At 38.9% G+C, this 18,090-nt stretch overlaps 1 protein-coding gene across 6 annotated transcripts in view; it reads right to left on the minus strand.

Annotated features, from left to right (window-relative positions):
- The window catches only part of FNIP2 (folliculin interacting protein 2), a 131,235-nt gene that overhangs the window by 64,941 nt on the left and 48,204 nt on the right, over positions 1-18,090 (minus strand). For all 6 annotated transcript variants that reach the window (XM_042983685.1, XM_042983684.1, XM_007084218.2 and 3 more), the window contains one exon: positions 431-557. In XM_042983685.1, the coding sequence (XP_042839619.1) occupies positions 431-557 (127 nt within the window). The remainder of the gene's footprint in view (positions 1-430; positions 558-18,090) is intronic.

The following is an 18,090-nucleotide window of genomic DNA, read 5'->3' on the forward strand; positions in this document are numbered from 1 at the left end:
CTTGTTGAACCCAGTGCTATGTAATACCTCTTACTATCTATGAGAAATACCAGACAGAAGGATCTATTAACTTCCCTTCAGGCTAACACTTTCTGAATTTTAGAGTGCTCAGCTTTCCTATTACATAGCACATGTTTGGCATCAAAATCCTACTGAATTATAACTCAGCAGCAAATTTACCTCTAGTAATATTTACAGTACACTGCTGGGCATCTGTCATGACTCTCCGGTAAAAGTTTCACCTGGCGTATTAATAAGAATACAAATGCGGCAGGACGGGGTGGCGGAGAGCCTTTGTTTACGCTGCTTCTGAACCTTAATGACACATACAGTAGAGCTCAAAGAGAAGATTATGAACTAATAAACGACTGCTCAGAGAGGTGGTTAAAAGCACAAATTAAAAAGATGAAAGCAAATCTGCATTTCATACCTGAGTTGCTACCTCTTCAATCTTGTGAACCGCTTTAGAATCAAATAAGACTTGTCTTCCTCTTCTCTCACAGTCCTGGTAAACTATCAGGCGAATCTCATTCAGGTCAAACTCCGAACATGACCAACTGTGGATTCAAAAGAGAGAAAGAAGTTACGTTATCCACAATCCACAACACTTGGAATGGTCATGGCGAGCTAAGATTCCCAGCCAACGTGCTATGTGCCTCTGACCAGGGGCAGACAGCCTTGTCTGTGGGCTCTAATGGGCCATTGTCCATGGCAAAGGTTTGGAAGACTGCTGTAAACAATAAATCACTGGAGAGAAAGTTTCTCCTTCCAAAGCCACTTTGGGCAAAGACAGCAACCAAAAACCATAAGGATGTGTGCAGAAAGCTAAATTTGGATTCCTGGATTCTGGGAATGGTACACCTGAGGTACAGGAATGTTCCAGCTTCTGTGTTATTGGCCAGGGAACCATTTGGAGCAAGTGAGTGGAGCCTTCTCCTCTCTTCCTCTCCCACCCACCAGGCTCAGGTGAAAATGAGTGGAATTACATATCCTAAATTTTAGAACTTTATTATAGCTGGCTTGGATACAGAAGTTTTGAAAACCAAGTGCATCACTGTACAGAATCTGAATTGCTAACAACAATCAGCAATGGAGGAAGCACAGCTTACTCCTGTTAAAAAGAAAACCACAGGCCCAAAATGGTGTCACTTAATCCAAGTCACCAAACCAGGACTGGCTTAACTGCTGTTTAGACCTCCCCTAGAAATAGTCTTAACCAGTCAATCAGGAATTTTCTGACTAACATGAGGTAATCTGTCACATGGGCCTACTCCTAGCCTAAAAGAAGATGAAGTAATCTGCATGATAAGACCCTTGTCCTTCCCCCTAAGGGAAAATGATCTAGCCTGAAACAATCCTTTCTTGTCTCTTGCTATTAACTCCTTGTTCCATCCTCCCCGTAAAAACCTTCCATTTTGTACAACTCTTCAGAGAGCCCCTCTACTTGCTGGATGGGATGTCGCCACGTTTATGAATTGCTTAATAAAGTCAATTATAACTTCACATTAAAAGCTGCTGGGATAAAATTGCTCTAAACATAAGTTTGCTCTTGAGTAATAAATGAAATCAGAATGTGAGGACTATAAAAAAGGGCAATCATTTAAAATGCACTGCTTTGGGGTGCCAGGCTGGCTCAGTCAATAGAGCGTGCAACTCTTGATCTTGGGGTCCTATGTTCAAGCCTCACGATGGTCATACAGCTTACTTTAAAAAAGTAAAAAAGTAAATATAAAATGCACTGCTTTGGACATATTCAGTTATTAGTCTGTTAATCCTGTCAACATATATTTGAGTGCCTACTATGTTTCAGGTACTGTGGTCCAGATGCTAGACATTCAGAAGTTAACTAAATAGAATTGGTCCCTGCCCTCATGGAGAACATGGTTTAGTGGGGAATACAGGGCCAATAATGATATAAATGTATAACTACAGATTGTCATAAGTGCAAAAAGGAAAAGGATATGATGAGTGTTTCTTATTTTCAGATCTGAAGAGCTGGGAAGTCCCTAAGGATTTAAGGAAGTGAAGGGGGTGCCTGGATGGTTCAGTTGGTAGAACATGTGACTCTTGATCTTGGGGTTGTGAGTTCAAGCCCCACGATGGGGGCAGAGCTTACTTAATAAAACAACAACAACAACCAGAGGATTTAAGAAGTGATTTTTAAATAGGACTTGAAGAAGTAAGAGCTAAAGAGATAAGGTGTGAGAATGAAGAACAGGGTAGGAAGAGAGTAGGCTGGGAAGACAGGCAGGGGTCAGGATCATGCCCTAAGTGCAATGAGAAGCCAAGATGTACAAAGGTTGATAAACTCAGGTCTACACTTCTTAAAAATTCAACCTGGTTCCTCTAAGGAAAACATGGGTGGGGAGATTAAGACTGGAGGTAAGAAGGCCAAAGAGAATTTATTATCAGAGTTCAGGCCCTTCATCAGGAAGGTTAGAGGAACAGCAATGGAGGTGGAGGAAAGAGAACAGATATTAGGGGCAGAACTAATAAGAGTTAGCGGTAGGCTGCGAGGGTACTGGAGACAAAAGGAATGCCTCCTGCTTAGAGAAAGCTGGAGAAGTAGGAGGAGTCCCCAAGGTATGGATGATAGGAAGTCACATAGATAGACTGACAAAAGCAAACTGTTTAAACTAAGAGACAGTCAACTACAATGAAATCAGACACATCTGGATCAAATCCATACTTTGAGTTTCCATTTTTTTCATCAGCACAATGAGAATATTAATGTCAACCTCACAAGGCTGCTATAGGAATTAAATGAAATATGTAAAGTGTTTCACATAGAGGCTGACAAACAGTAAGTGCTCCAAAATGTTAATAATTACTTAAGAGAATTGTTAATGGTACAATTTTTTTTTTTTTTTTTTTTTACCAGCCACAAACTGTGCATTATTGGCTCTTTCCTTTTTTCAGCCAATAGTAGTTAATATTGAATATGTTCTTTCAGGGTAGCAGATTAATTTTCTTAAATCCCAGCACCAAAAAATATAAAGTTCTGGTTGTACCTTCTTCTAACAACCTATATTCTGAGTTATCATGCCCAAGCATCCCTTCCTCCCAGTTTTGACAACAACATGGCAAGTTTATTTTAGAAATCATTTTCTTCTACTCTCAGTCCAGAGACAGTCTGTGATGTAGGCCTGGCTAATCAGACGTGACCACACGACCCCCAGCTAGGTTATGAAAGCCAGTCCCCCAACTTAGCTGCTCAGCTAGGAAATGATAACCCTGGTGCCTATTTTTGCCAGTATGAGGTAAAAGCCTATCTCTGAAAATGAAGTCAGGGTGAAAGAAAGCAGAGGGAAGGAGTGGGATGAGGCACATTCCTGTTGGCAATTGAAGCCAACAGCTTCTGAGTGAGCACTATTCCTGGAGTTAGTTTTCTGTCACTTACAACCAAGAAGTCCTGAAGACTGTGCCCCAAACCACTAAATTTTTAAATTACATAAAGCCATTAAAAATACCCTCTATGGGGCGCCTGGTTGGCTCATTCGGTAAAGCGTGCAACTTTTGATCTTGGGGTTGTAACTCTGAGCACTATGTTGGGTACAGAGATTACATAACGAAAATATCTGGGGGCACCTGGGTGGCTCAGTTGGTTAAGCATCCCACTCTAGATTTCAGCTCAGGTCATGATATTACGGTTTGTAAGACTGAGCCTGGCATAGGGCTCTGTGCTAATAGCATGGGAGTCTGCTTGGGATTCTCTCTCTCTGGCCTTCCCTCACCCCCCAATAAATAAATAAAAAACATTTTTAAGAATCTTAAAAAAAAAAACCTCTGAAATTATTAAGACATAGTACATAGGCTGAAGTTATTAAAAATGAAAAAGCAAAGAGGATTTGTCTTTTTTTCTTGTTCCATCTGTTTTGCCCTAACAATTACACTTTGCCAAAATAGCTTTATAATTTACACAGCAAGTTGTTCAATCCTTATTTTTGAGGAGTAACCCTGACTCAAATACCAAACTGAGGACAGCCTGACTAGAAGAGCTAAGATTTAATAAGGATCATACCACCTTATTAAATGTTTCATGCTATTTTTCAATTTTAAAGGAATGGAAATAAAAGATAGGAGGCAGAAAGCACATACGTTGGATTGTCTAATTTTTTGACCCAAATACCTTCAAAAGGTATGCTTTATATAAGGCAAACTCCACTCTCCAGCTTCCATATGAATACTGCCTTATTTAAAGCCTAATTATAATTTCATCACTAATACTAATGTAGAGGAAATTACAGTTGAGTAATTTGATGAAGAAAATACAGGCAGGACAAAGGACATTAAAAGAGTGCTTCAGAATAAGGCAGGCCTGGGATCAAATCTCAGGTCTGCCTCCTACTGGAGTTACAGCCTTAAGAAAGTCCCCCCCTCAAGCAGTACTTGTAAGACCTGGTGTGAAGATTAAAGGAGATAATCTGCGGAAATCTCCCAGCGCACTGTCAGTTTTTTTCCCTGGGATCCTCCATAACACAGGGCTTCACTGAGTCATAATCACATGCCACATGCATTTTCTGCATGTTCACATTCACTTCAACATTCAACCAAAGTTATTGTGGGGCTTCTGTGAGTACAGCCATGGTTCCTGGTGTTTTACTAAGGGCAACTTTGCGTGACTCAAAGAGGTATAAAAAAATAAGCCGTGGGCTTTTGCCTTAAAATATCTATTTAAGAGATATTTATTCTAATGAGAACTACCTCATTGCTTTGCCTTGGTTGAAAGTAAGGCCCCTGGTTTTATTTATCTACTCTGGTCATGGCCATCTGAGCTGAGGCACAAAAAAGTAAGATGGTTTATCTACCTTTTCTTACTGTAAAATTTAAACAAAAGGACTTAGATGGACCCTTTTCAGTTTTAGGAGTCCATGATGGTAACATCTGCCGGCTGGAACTGAAACCAGCTGTTATTTCTGTAACTACTCATCAAAAGCAGGAAGAAAGTGACCAAAGTCTACATCACTTATCTGAAAGGTGACAATCAATAGTTCAAATGAGTTTAAGTACAGAAAACAGAATTCTCTTTAAAATATATATAATCAGGGGCTCCTGGGTGGCTCAGTTGACTGACTGAGTGTCCGACTTCGGCTCAGGTCTTAATCTCACAGCTCATGAGTTCGAGCCCTGCATCAGGCTCTGTGCTGACAGCTTGGAGCCTGGAGCCTGCTTCGAATTCTGGGGCTCCCTCTCTCTCTGCCCCAACCCACTCGCATTCTGTCTCTCTCAAAAATAAACAAACATTAAAAAAATAAATAAAATAAAATAAAATAAAATAAAATAAAATAAAATAAAATAAAATAAAATAAAATAAAATAAATATAATCAGGAGTACCTGGGTGGCTCAGTCGGTTGAACATCCAACTTCAACTCAGGTCATGATCTCACAGTTTTGTGAACTTGACCTCCACATCGGGCTCTGCACTGGCAGTACAGAGCCTGCTTGAGATTTTCTCTCTCCCTCTCTCCCACTCCCACTCTCTCTCTCTCTCAATAAAATAAAATAAAATAAAATAAAATAAAATAAAATAAAATAAAATAAAATAAAATAAATAAAACCATGTGTTGTGGGTTTAATCGTGTCCCCCAAAACGGTATGTTCCATTCCTAATTCACAGTACCTGTCAACATGACCATGTTTGGAAAGAAGATCTTTGCAGATGTAATCAAGTTAAGATGAAATCATACTAGATGAGGGTGATTAGTGTCTTCATGAGAGGAGGGAAATTTGGACATAGACACAGAGGGAAGGTGATGATGGACAGATTGTGGAGTTATGCTGCTACAAGCCAATGAAGGCCAAAGAAGCCTGGCAGTCAGGGGGATACAATAAATAAGAACTGGGTAAGTCATTATTCTCTAGGCATTTAAAATCTACAAGACATAATCATATAGGTAACTACATGAAAATAAAAGGGTTAGGCAGAATATAGAAAGCAAAAAAAAAAAAAAACAGGAAAAGTTTCCAGAAGAAGCAATATCTGAACTGATGAAGTTAGGAAGAATGGCAAGGATTCCACATGTAATGTAAACAGGGGAGAGAGTCATTGCAGAATGAGGGCATGACATAAATACAAAAAGTCAAATGGTACAAAGTCGATCTTAATTTCTTGAAACATGTCTACTACAGAAGAATTATGCAGGAGATGAGTCTGGAAAGACAGTGTAGGCCTACTTGTGGAGGACCCTGAATGTCAAGCCAAGGAATGTATGTTTGCTTCCACAAGCAGTGGTGTGCCATTCCAACTTTCTGAGATGGGAAATGACATCATCTGACTTGTGTTTCAGGAGAACTAAAGCTGTTTAACAAAGCCATTTTCAGAGCCAATGGAATGGTGGTAGTGACTTGCATACCCAGGGTTTCAAGGAGTCATGGCTAATAAGGATGAGACAAGTAGTTGTATGATTTGCCAACATCCTCCAAGACCAATTCTAGTGTTCATGCTTGACTCGTCCTTTGAACTTTTATAGGAGTCAGGCTAGAAGTGGGCTCAAGTATAGCCATGTTGAAACATGATCTATGAAAGATGAATACTTCAAAAATGTTTTCCCTTTTGCTCTCATGCAAGGAAATAACCCTTATATAGTCAACAACAAGTTCACAGGAAGAGTTTAGAGGGCAGTCCTGTGATCTAAGAATGTGAATATTTAAAAGTCAGGTAGGTGGGAATGCAAGCTGGTGCAGCCATTCTGGAAAACAGTCTGGAGATTCCTCAAAAAAATAAAAATAGAACTACGCTACGACCCAGCAATTGCACTAGTAGGCATTTATCCACGGGATACAGGTGTGCTGTTTCAAAGGGACACATGCACCCCCATGTTTATAGCAGCACTATCAACAATAGCCAAAGTACGGAAAGAACCCAAATGTCCATCAAGGGATGAATGGATAAAGAAGATGTGGTATATATATATACAATGGAGTATTACTCAGCAATCAAAAAGAATGAAATCTTGCCATTTGCAACTACGTGGATGGAACTGGAGGGTATTATGCTAAGTGAAATTAGTCAGTCAGAGAAAGACAAAAATCCTATGACTTCACTCATATGAGGATTTTAAGAGACAAAACAGATGAACATAAGGGAAGGGAAACAAAAATAATATAAAAACAGGGAAGGGGACAAAACAGAAGAGACTCATAAATATGGAGAACAAACCGAGAGTTACTGGAGGGGTTGTGGGAGGGGTGATGGGCCAAATGGGTAAGGGACATTAAGGAATCTACTCCTGAAATCATTGTTGCACTATATGCTAACTAATTTGGATGTAAATTTTTAAAAATTAAAATTAAAAAAAAAAAAAAAAGGTAGGGGGCACCTGGGTGGCTCAGCTGGTTGAGCAGCTGGCTTTAGCTTAGGGATCTCAGAGTTCATGAATTCGAGTCCTACATCGGGCTCTCTATTGTTAGCACAAAGCCCACTTCAGATTCTCTATCCTCCTCTCTCTCTGCCCTTCCCCTACTCACACTTTCTCAAAAATGAATAAACATTTAAAGTAAATAAATGAATAAATAAAATATGATAGAGAAATTTAAGTGGTCCAAGAAAAAGTAAAATTAAACAAAAAAATCAACAATAACAATCACAACAGAAAATGGCAAAAACTACCCATTTAACAAGTAGCTCCCACATGCCTACTGGGTGCTTGCACTCTTCCAACCACTGGGATACAGCCGTGAACAAATCATAATTCCTGCTCTGATGAAACTTTTACTGTATTTATGACAATATTTTACTCTTAAGCCCTATTCTGTGTTTCTTCTACCAACTCTCATTGCTCCTCTTCTCTTTCTCAAAAAAGTTTCTAAAATCAAACAGAAACCCTCTAGAAAGGTTTGTTCAAGAATAGTGAGGAAGGGGGTGCCTAGGTGGTTCAGTCTGTTAAGCATCAAACTTAAAAAATGTATATTTTTAATGTTTATTCATTTTTTGAGAGAGAGAGAGAGAGATGGGGTGTGAGTGGGGGAGGGGCAGAGAAAGGGAGACCCAGAATCTGAAGCAGGCTCCAGGCTCTGAGCTGTCAGCACAGAGCCAGACACAGGGCTTGAACCCATGAACTGCGAAATCATGACCTGAGCCAAAGTCAGATGCGTAACAGACTGAGCCACCCAGGTGCCCTAGCCTCCAACTCTTGATTTCGGCTCAGGTCATGATCTCACAGTTCATAAGCTCAAGCTTCACGCTGGGCTCTGCATTGACAGCATGGAGCCTATTTGGGATTGTCTTCTTGTCTCTCTGCCCCTCCCGTGCTTATGTTCACACTTGATCTCTCTTTCTCAAAACAAATAAATAAACATTTAGGGGGAAAAAGTAGGGAGGAAGTCCTAATGACTCTTACCTAAAAATAAAGGAAAACTAGAAGTGGAGAAAAGGGGAAATTGTGTTTGAGATGGCAACAGAGTTCACCCTGTCAGCACAAATGTACATCATTCCCCACTCAGTACCACATTAATTATTTCAAGAAAAAAAATTATGTAAATAATGGCAGTAACAAATTTGGAATTCTGCTTTGTTTTGTTTTGTTTTGGTCTGGGTTACTACTCTCAGAAAGAAAGCAAACAGGAAAGGTAATTTGGAAATTAATTGATGTTCCTATTTTATAGTGAAACTGTCTTTGCTGTAAAACTTGCCAAGTTTACTTGCAGAGTAACTACATAAAAACTCACCACTGAATTTCTGTTCTGTGGTCAACAGTATAGTAAGAAAAGTACTTAAAGACTCCAATTCTTATCAGAAACTTTTATACATAAAGCTAGCCTAAAGATATAATTTAAAAATGATTCCAATTAAATGTATCCCATTGCTATTTTACCAAAAAAAATTTATACTGGATATTGGCTACAACTTTGTCTTTAACAAAGTAGGTGATATGTAAATCCTTTACTCCTTTTGTAGAAGAAATGTGGGGAAAGAATAAATCCCTATAATCAGCAGCATGACGTACAAAGAGCACTGTTAGTAACAAGAGCCCTAAAGCACACTCCTGCATTCGTTCCTTCCACGCCATTTTATTTTTTTATTTTTATTATTTTTAAAAACTCTTTTTTGAAGTTCATTTATTTTGAGAGAGAGCATGTGAGCAAGAGTTGGGGAGGGGCAGAGAGCAAGGGAGAGAGAGAATCTCAAGCGCAGAGCCTGATGCTAGACTCGATCCCACAAACCATAAGATCATGACCAGAGCAGAAATCAAGAGCTAGACGCTTAACCAACTGAACCATCTAGGTGCCCCTCCTTCCATGCAATTATAGGACCTGGCTTGACCCAGGTACCATGAAAGATATACCAGGAATAGAAATTAACTAGATCCAGTTTCCACCTCAAAATTCTTACAATTTGCTATAGAAAGGCCAACATACAAACACTTAAGTAAACTACACTGTCACAGATACTGAGATTAATGTCCATATGTCTTGTAGAACTTACAGGACAAAGAGGTTGAATCCACATTGTAGGGGAAAGAGATGGGTGCAAGTCACAGAGGATGTGATGCTTGGGACATGGATTAGTATTAACCAGGGTAAACAGAGCTTCTAATTCTAGCTCTGCAACTTTCAAGTCAGGTGACTTTAGGAAAGCACTTATCCAGGGCTTAGCTTTCCCAAAGTGTATCTATGTGCCTTATCTACCTCTCCCAAGGTTGTTGGGAAAAACAAAGACTAAGTATGAAGGTACTCTTAAAACTGTAAAGCATAAATCAAAGATAAGTTCAGATACACAATCTTTTCACTGAGATCTTTGTGGCCAGGTATTTAAGAATTCAGAATTTTTTATACTTTAGAAAGAAGGTATTATGTAATACCTCCTCCAGGGTTCAAGGTATTACCAAATCCCCAAATCAAACAAATGTAACACCAGGCCAAGTTATGAATATTTATGCTGAGCGGATTAGACAGAAACTATACTTAGCTTCACAATAGTTCAGGTTAATTCTAAAAATCTTTTCAGAGATTTTAGGATTTTAGAATTGTAGGATAAGAGATTGTTGACCAATGCAATACTTACTATGTCTTAAGGAAGGTCAAAAGACTGGAATAAGTAACATTTAGTCCAACCAACATTATCCCAAATATAACTGATCCATAACAAAGATGACCATCAAGTTTATGTGTAAGTAGGTTGTAACTCAGAACTTGTTTCTCCCTCCCCCTGAAATAAGGCTATAAATGGTTGTAAGGGTCACAAGCTAAAACCACGTAAATCTTCATATAATGAGTTCACACAGCAATAACAAAACATTATGAGTCACAATATAGCCTGAGGTTTGGATGCTATGAACAGGGAACTATGAAGTACAGAGGAGGAAAAGACAGAATTCCTTCCTTTTTTCCCGAGTTCAGGGTCATGTCAGGTAAGACTCTGAAACAGGTAAAGTTTATGTGTGGCCCTCAAGTCACCATGCCCCACACCCCCACTGCCCTGGGGCCACCATGGGCATCCACAAAACTGCAAGGCACTGCACTGGGCATCAGAATGCCTGAGTTCTAGGCAAGATCGACAGTCCAATCCTGGTCACACTGCTTCATCTCTTACTCCAGTGTTTCTTCCCCTATAAAAATGATGGGTTGGGGCTAAAATCACCTCTCAAGGTCTCATTCTTCCAACTCTAACACACTAAAATTCCAAATCATCTATAAAGTGTGTGCACAGTATAATTTGGAATAGATGACCCCAGCCAAGTACTAAGAGGAAAGCAATCTTAATTAATCCACATTACTGCACAGCATCCTTTAACCCTTCTAGATATACTCTATACTTTGACAAACATGTTTCTTAATATAAATGCATCTTTAACTGATAGAATTTTCAAAAGATGCTAACAAAATCTGCAGAGGAAAAGCACAAGTTCTTTTGAGGCAAGAGGGTCACTGAGTAGACTATGCCAACCAGAATTCCACCCCTGGCTAGCTTTGCCAGATTTTATTGTTGCTATTAATAGGTTTTTCTCTTTCTGCCCTTTAAAAACTCACAGAATCTCTAAATATGGACCATATTTTCCAAAATAATTTCTTGAATTCATAAAAGAGCACTACTCATTCTTTTCTGGTATCTATAAACTGGAAGCTACCTATATTTAAAAAAAAAAGGTAGGGGGTGCTTGGCTGGCTCAGTCAGAAGAGCATGTGACTCAATCTCAGAGTCACGAGTTCAAGACCCATGCTGGATGTATAGATAAAAAAAAAAAAAAAAAAAAAAAAAAAAAAAAAGCTTTGGGACACCTGGGTGGCTCAGTCGGTTGGGCATCCGACTTCGGCTCAGGCCATGTTCTCACAGTCCGTGGTTCGAGCCCCGTGTCGGGCTCTGTGCTGACAGCTCAGAGCCTGGAGCTTGCTTCTGATTCTGTGTCTCCCTCTCTCTGGCCCTCCCCTGCTCATGCTCTGTCTCACTCTCAAAAATAAATAAACATTAAAAAAACTTAAAAAAAAAAAGCTTTGCTGTACACTGTACATCTCCATGCATGCTTTAATTTTAATATTCACTGAGCTAATTCTTTCACACTCTTGTCAGCATAATGCAGTCAACATTCGTTACTATATTTTAGGATTACCGAAATGCATAATGGCCCTGCTGAAAGCTAACTTGCATCAACATGATTTCATATCTTCTTTGAAGTAAGATTTCCCTACCTTCTCCACCCACCCACGGAATTTATATGCTAATCACAGATAAATATTCAAGACACTGGCTTATACATTAATTCTAGATCCATTTAAATTGTACACAGATAACATAATAATATTTTCCTAGAAGATTCCCAAGGTCTAAATCATTGTTATCTCCATAAGGTCTTTTGTTTGCAAAATGAGAAAGCCAAAATCAACAGAAACTGTACCTATCTTTGTTTGTAAAATATTAGCTCTAAAAGAGATGGGCACAGGCGAGCACGTGTGGAATGGTCAGAGGGCAGCAGTGCAGGGCCGGGCCATGGGGCAGAGGGCAGAGCCAAAATAAGAGGGTTGGGGGAGAGGGGGAAGAACAACATGGGTGCAAACACACATACTCTTTGACCCAGCAATTCCACTTGTAGGCATTAATCCTACAGATCAATTTGCAAAAGTTCAAAATGATTATGTACAAAAAGGTTTTCACTGTAGCACTGTTTGGAAGAGCAAAGGACTGGAAACAACCATCAACACAAGACTGTTAAACTATGGTCCATCCATACAATGGAGTACTATACAGATACAATAACAAATGAGGAAGATCCTTATGATTCTATAATAAGCTAGCATATCATCTTAATAGGAAGAAAGAAGTACAAAACATTGTGTGTAGAATGCTCTCATATGTATTTTTTTTTTAAAGGAAAAAATGTAGGAAAAACTCTGGATTTTACTATATGTACATAGAGTATCTCTAGAAAGACAAATAATGAGTTGTAAGACTGGTTGTGTCTAAAACTATTTAATACACATCTGTTAAAACAGCATAGAATGTAGACCCTGGAGCCAGGGTCCTCACTCTACCTCTTTCTAGTTCGTGACTTTGGGAAGTTACCTAACCTCATTGTTCCTCAGTATCTGATCTGCAAAATGCCTACCTCATAAGTGTTTGAGGATTAACAAAGAGCCAGGCACACAGTAAGTGTGCTGTAAGTACTCACTGAGACTTTGTACCTTTTGAATATTTAACCATATGACTATACTACTTCTTGAAAAATTAAAAATAAAATAAATCATGAAACTGAGGAATACAATAGAAACATTCTATTTTTTTTTAACCCATCAAAGATTGTATTATTGCCTTAAGACAAACAACCTTAATTACTGTTTGCTTTAAAAAGCTTCTTGGTAGCTGAAGCATGAGGCAGTGGGTGAACTCCCACAGGGAAACCACCTTAATGAATTCAAGGCATTTAGATTCAGTTTCAAATATGTAGTTTGGCTTCATACAATGACATTTATTGAGCTTGTCAGTATTCATATACCACATTGTCCTGCCCTTCTTCATCCCCTGCTTCCCCAAGGACAGGACAAGTTTCTCTCTAAAAAGTAACCCCTCTTCTCATTTATTAAACCTATTTATATATATAGCCTCTGGGTTTGTTATTACTGCTCTAGTACCGTATCAAATTGATTTCTATCATATTAAATAGCTGACCTTTTTTTACTGCACAATCTCACAGAGCCTAAAGACACAACTTCCAGAAAGTCTGACGTCTGGATATAGGCTCTGGTGATGAGAGCCACACAGCACATGCACAAATAATTACCTAACATTTTAGAGTCTCCCAAACACTTTACAGAATTCACCTGAAGTAATCTTCACAAAAGTCCCGTGAGAGCGTGTATTACATGTTTTACATAGAAATTAGGAGACTTTTTTTTTCAATTTTTTTAACATTTATTTATTTTTGAGACAGAGAGAGACAGAGTATGAACAGGGGAGGGGCAGAGAGAGAGGGAGACACAGAATCTGAAACAGGCTCCAGGCTCTGAGCGGTCAGCACAGAGCCCGACGTGGGGCTCGAACCCACGGACTGTGAGATCATGACCTGAGCCGAAGTCGGACGCTCAACCGACTGAGCCACCCAGGCACCCCAGAAATTAGGAGACTTTTAAAAAGTTATAACCAGGAGCGCCTGGGTGGCTCAGTCGGTTGGGTGTTGGCCTCTTGGTTTCAGCTCAGGTCATGATCTCACGGTTCATGAGTTCAAGCCCTGCATCGGGCTCCACCCTGACAGCGCAAAGCCTGCTTGGGATTCTCTTTCTCTCTCTCTGCCTCTTCCCGGGGCTAACTTGCATGTTCTCTCTCTCTCTCTCTCTCTCTCTCTCTCTCTCTCCCATGCTTAGATTCTCTCTCTCTCAAAATTAAAAAAAAAAAAAAAAAAAGTTGTAACCAGTAAGTGGCAAAGACAGGATGCAAACCAATGTTTCCTGATTCCAGATTCTGTGCTGTTCCAACTCTGCTATGTTATCACCTTAATATTAGTAGCAAACAAGTCAGGGTAACATCCTTTACATTCCAGGATATCCCTCTGCATTTCTTTCTGAAGTATAAAAACCTGTTACATTTGAAAAATAAGAATATTTGTGATATAATGTTAAGACTGAAAAGCAGAACACAGAATTATGTATACAGTATGAATTACCTCAACTATGTACAAAAACAAAAACTGCTATCAAAGAAAGTTCACCAAAAATTAGTAGCTCATATTACAGACAAAAGATTAATCCCCCTACTATAAAAAGGACCATAAACCAATGAAGAAAAGGGCTCACAAACCAATGGAAAACTGGGCAATGTATACAGATAGTTCATAGAAAAAATATTAAGATGATTTTTAAACATATGAAAAGATGTTAAATCTTACTCCTAGAGAAAAGCAAATTAAATTCATACACCTATCAGATTGGCAAAATTCCAAAAGTTAGACACCCTATGCGATTAATACGAGCAGAGGCACAAAAAAGTAGAACTACATGGTGGGGGCAGGAGAGTAAACTGTCATAGATATCAGAATTACAAGTATTTTTAACCCTGGACCCACCAATTCTATTTCTGGAACTAAACAGATATAAACATGTATGTGTGTGTGTACATATATATGTACATACATACATATATATCTATGTATGTATACATATATGTGTATCTATGTACGTACACACATACATATATATGTATGTACATAGATACATATATCTTTGCAGCATGTTTGCTAAGAGCAAAAGACTGGAAACAACTGGAGAAGACATTGGTAGGGGCAAATAATATCATTTATGTCAAATTCACGCAACAAAATACCAAGCAGCTACTGTAAAGAGTGTGCAAGTATGACAGCAATGCCTGTAAGATGTCCAAATTATACTGAAAGTTCAAACAGCAAAAAGAACATGATACCTTTTGTGTAAGAAGGAAGAATACAGATTTGTTTTTGCTGATTTCTGCATAAAAGAAACACTTAAAAAAATTTAGTTTATAAAAATTGAATTTTATTTTAAAAAGTTTTTAAATTTGTAATGTTTATTTTTGAGAGAAAGAGAGATACAGCATGAGCAGGTGAGGGGCAGAGAGACAGGGAGACACAGAATCCCAAGCAGGCTCCAGGCTCTGAGCTATCAGCACAGAGCCTGACGTGGGGATCGAACTTACGAACCTCGAGATCACGACCTGAGCCAAATTCAGACACTTAACCGCCTGAGCCACCCAGGTGCCCCTAAAAAAAAATTTTTTTAATGTTTATTTATTTTTGAGAAAGAGCAGAGACAGAGTGTGAGCGGGGAAGGGATAGATACAGAATCCGAATCAGGCTGCAGGCTCCGAGTTGTCAGCACAGAGCCCAATGTGGGGCTCAAACTCATGGACCGCAAGATCATGACCCAAGCCAAAGTTGGAAACTTAACTGACTGAGCCACCCAGGTGCCCCTAAATTGAATTTTAAAAAGTAGGAAAAGGAAGAATAGTTCTGACCTTTGAAGGCAAAATTCACAAGAATACTCTGGTCTCCCAGGTAAAAAGCCTGATTAGTCTATCAGAAGTAGTTTTTTCTTCAATTGGTTCTAAGAGATTTCAGATTTTATAGTCTACTCCTGGTTATAGAGGCATGGGAATGAAGCAGACAAAACAAGGCCAGGAGCTTGGCCAGCACCTTCTAAGACTGGTTTTTAAATTATATGGCCCAGATAGTTGACAAATTTGCCTGAAAATGCTCTCTCTGGTTGGGCAGGGAAGACAAGCCTTCCAAAAGACAATACTGGATTGCTGTCCTAGAGAGAGAGAGAGAGAGACCAGCAGTCTGGGAGTCAGTAGTCGAAATAAGATGCTGTTGGAGGCCAGAACACTTATTAAGGCCACAGAAAGGCAGGTGAGTGGCCATGAGTCTTCACAGGGAAAGGCTGAAGCAGTGGTTAGGAAGTGCTCCTGCTGCCATGCCTGTCACATGAAGGTGAGGATGATGGGGAAGCTCCAAGCAATGGCAGCCAAGTGAGCTGGAGAAAGGGCTCCCTGCTCCTTTCTCACCCACCTGCACCAGGTGGACACCTGTGACCTCTGCCTATTGTTCCTGGCATCCAGGATTTCTTCATCTAAAAAAAGTCCATAAAAACATGTCCGGGGTTTGGGGTTGTGCCTGGGTGGCTCAGTCAGTTAAGTGTCCATCTCTTGATTTCAGTTCAGGTCATGATCTCACCATTCGTGAGATCAAGCCCCACATTGGGCTCTGTGCTGACCGTGTGGAGACTGCTTAGGATTCTCTCTCTCCCCCTCTCTCTGCCCCTCTTCTGTACTTTTTCTCTCTGGTGCTCAAGTGCGCACACGTGTGCTCTCTCAAAATAAATAAACAATAAAAAAAAAAAAAAACATGTACAGGAATGTTTATACAGCATTCTTCATGATAGCCAAAATGTGGAAAGCAACCACATGTCCATCATCGGATAAACACAATGTGGCACATCCATACAATGGAGTATTGTTTGGCAATAAAAAGGGATGAAATACTAATACATGCTAGAACAGGAGTGAACCTTGAAAGCATGGTAAGTGAAAGAAATCAACTACAGAGAATCATATGTTATATGATTTCACTTATACAAAATGTCTAGCATAGGCAAATTTACAGAGACAGCAAATTAGCAGCTGACTAGAGCTGGAGGTAGGGAGATTGGGGAATTGTGGAATAACAGTTAAATTTTGTGTGGGGTTTCTTCTGGGGGTAATGGACTGTTCTGAAGTTGATTTTGGTGATGACTGCACAATTCAGTGAATGCACTAAAATCCACTGAAGTATAAATACACGTTAGATGGGAGGATTGTGTGGTATGTGAATCATCTCAATAAAGCTGTTTTAAAAGAAACAAGATACATTTTGTGTACAGGCCCCCCACCGCCACCCCACCCAAGGATGATGAGCAGTGGGAAGACTCATGCACTGTGTTGGGAAAGAAGCTGAGGCAACTGCTTTGAAGAATATCTAGTAAAGCCAAAGATTCACATATCGTAAAACCTAACAATTCCACTCTTGGGGGCATATACCCTATGGAAATCCATACAGATGTGCAGAAAAAGACAAGGGCAATACTATTCACTGCAACATTGTTTATAACAGTAAAATAGTTTGTAAAAACAAAATTAAAATGTTCATCAATAGACTAATGGATACATAAATTGTGAATGCTATACTGGAATTTAGAATTACCGAACTAGAGGTACGTGAATATGAATAAATTTCAAAAAACATGCAATTCTTCAAAATAATATGTACAGTATGCTACTCATTCTATAATGTTAAATACATGTGACCCAGTATTATTTATGGATACATTATAACCAGTAAACTAAAAATATAGCAGAGGCAAATATTCAGAATGTGGTTACCTCTGGAAGGAGGAAGAAGGTAGAAGACTGGGCCCAGTAAGGACTATGTAGGAAGCAACATCTGTTCCCCTCGTGTTTTAGATCTTTTGTTTTTAATTATATATGTGAAGCAAGAGTGGTAAAATGTTAAGATTTAACAAAACTTGGTTGTGGGTACACACATGGTTATTATACCATGTTCTGTATTTTCCTTATGGTTGAAATATTTCATAATAAAATGAAAATCCTTTTCCCCTTGAGGGAAATCCTCAATCCCTTTAAGGTTCCTCAAAAAATTAAAAAGAGAACTATCCTATGATCAAAGAATTGCACTACTGAGGATTTACACCAAAATTACAAAAATACAAATTCAAAGGGATACATGCATCCCTATGTTTATTACAGCATTATTTACAATAGCCAAACTATGGAAGTAGCCCAAGATAGATGAATGGATTAAGAAGGTATGATATTATATATATAATATTATACACACACACATATATATATACACACACACACCCCACCCAAGGATGTATGGGTATATATACATATATGTGTGTGTGTATACATACATATATATGTGTGTACATATATATAATATATGATATATATATACCTATATACACACACACTATATATACACATATATACACACACACACATATACATGCAATGGAATATTATTTGGCCATAAAAAAGAATGACATCTTGCCATCTGCAACAACATGGATAGAGCTAGAAAGTATAATGCTGAGCAAAATAAGTCAGAGAAAGACAAATACCACATGATCTC

This window comes from Panthera tigris, chromosome B1 (assembly GCF_018350195.1).
Source record: "Panthera tigris isolate Pti1 chromosome B1, P.tigris_Pti1_mat1.1, whole genome shotgun sequence".
Lineage (NCBI taxonomy): Eukaryota > Metazoa > Chordata > Mammalia > Carnivora > Felidae > Panthera > Panthera tigris.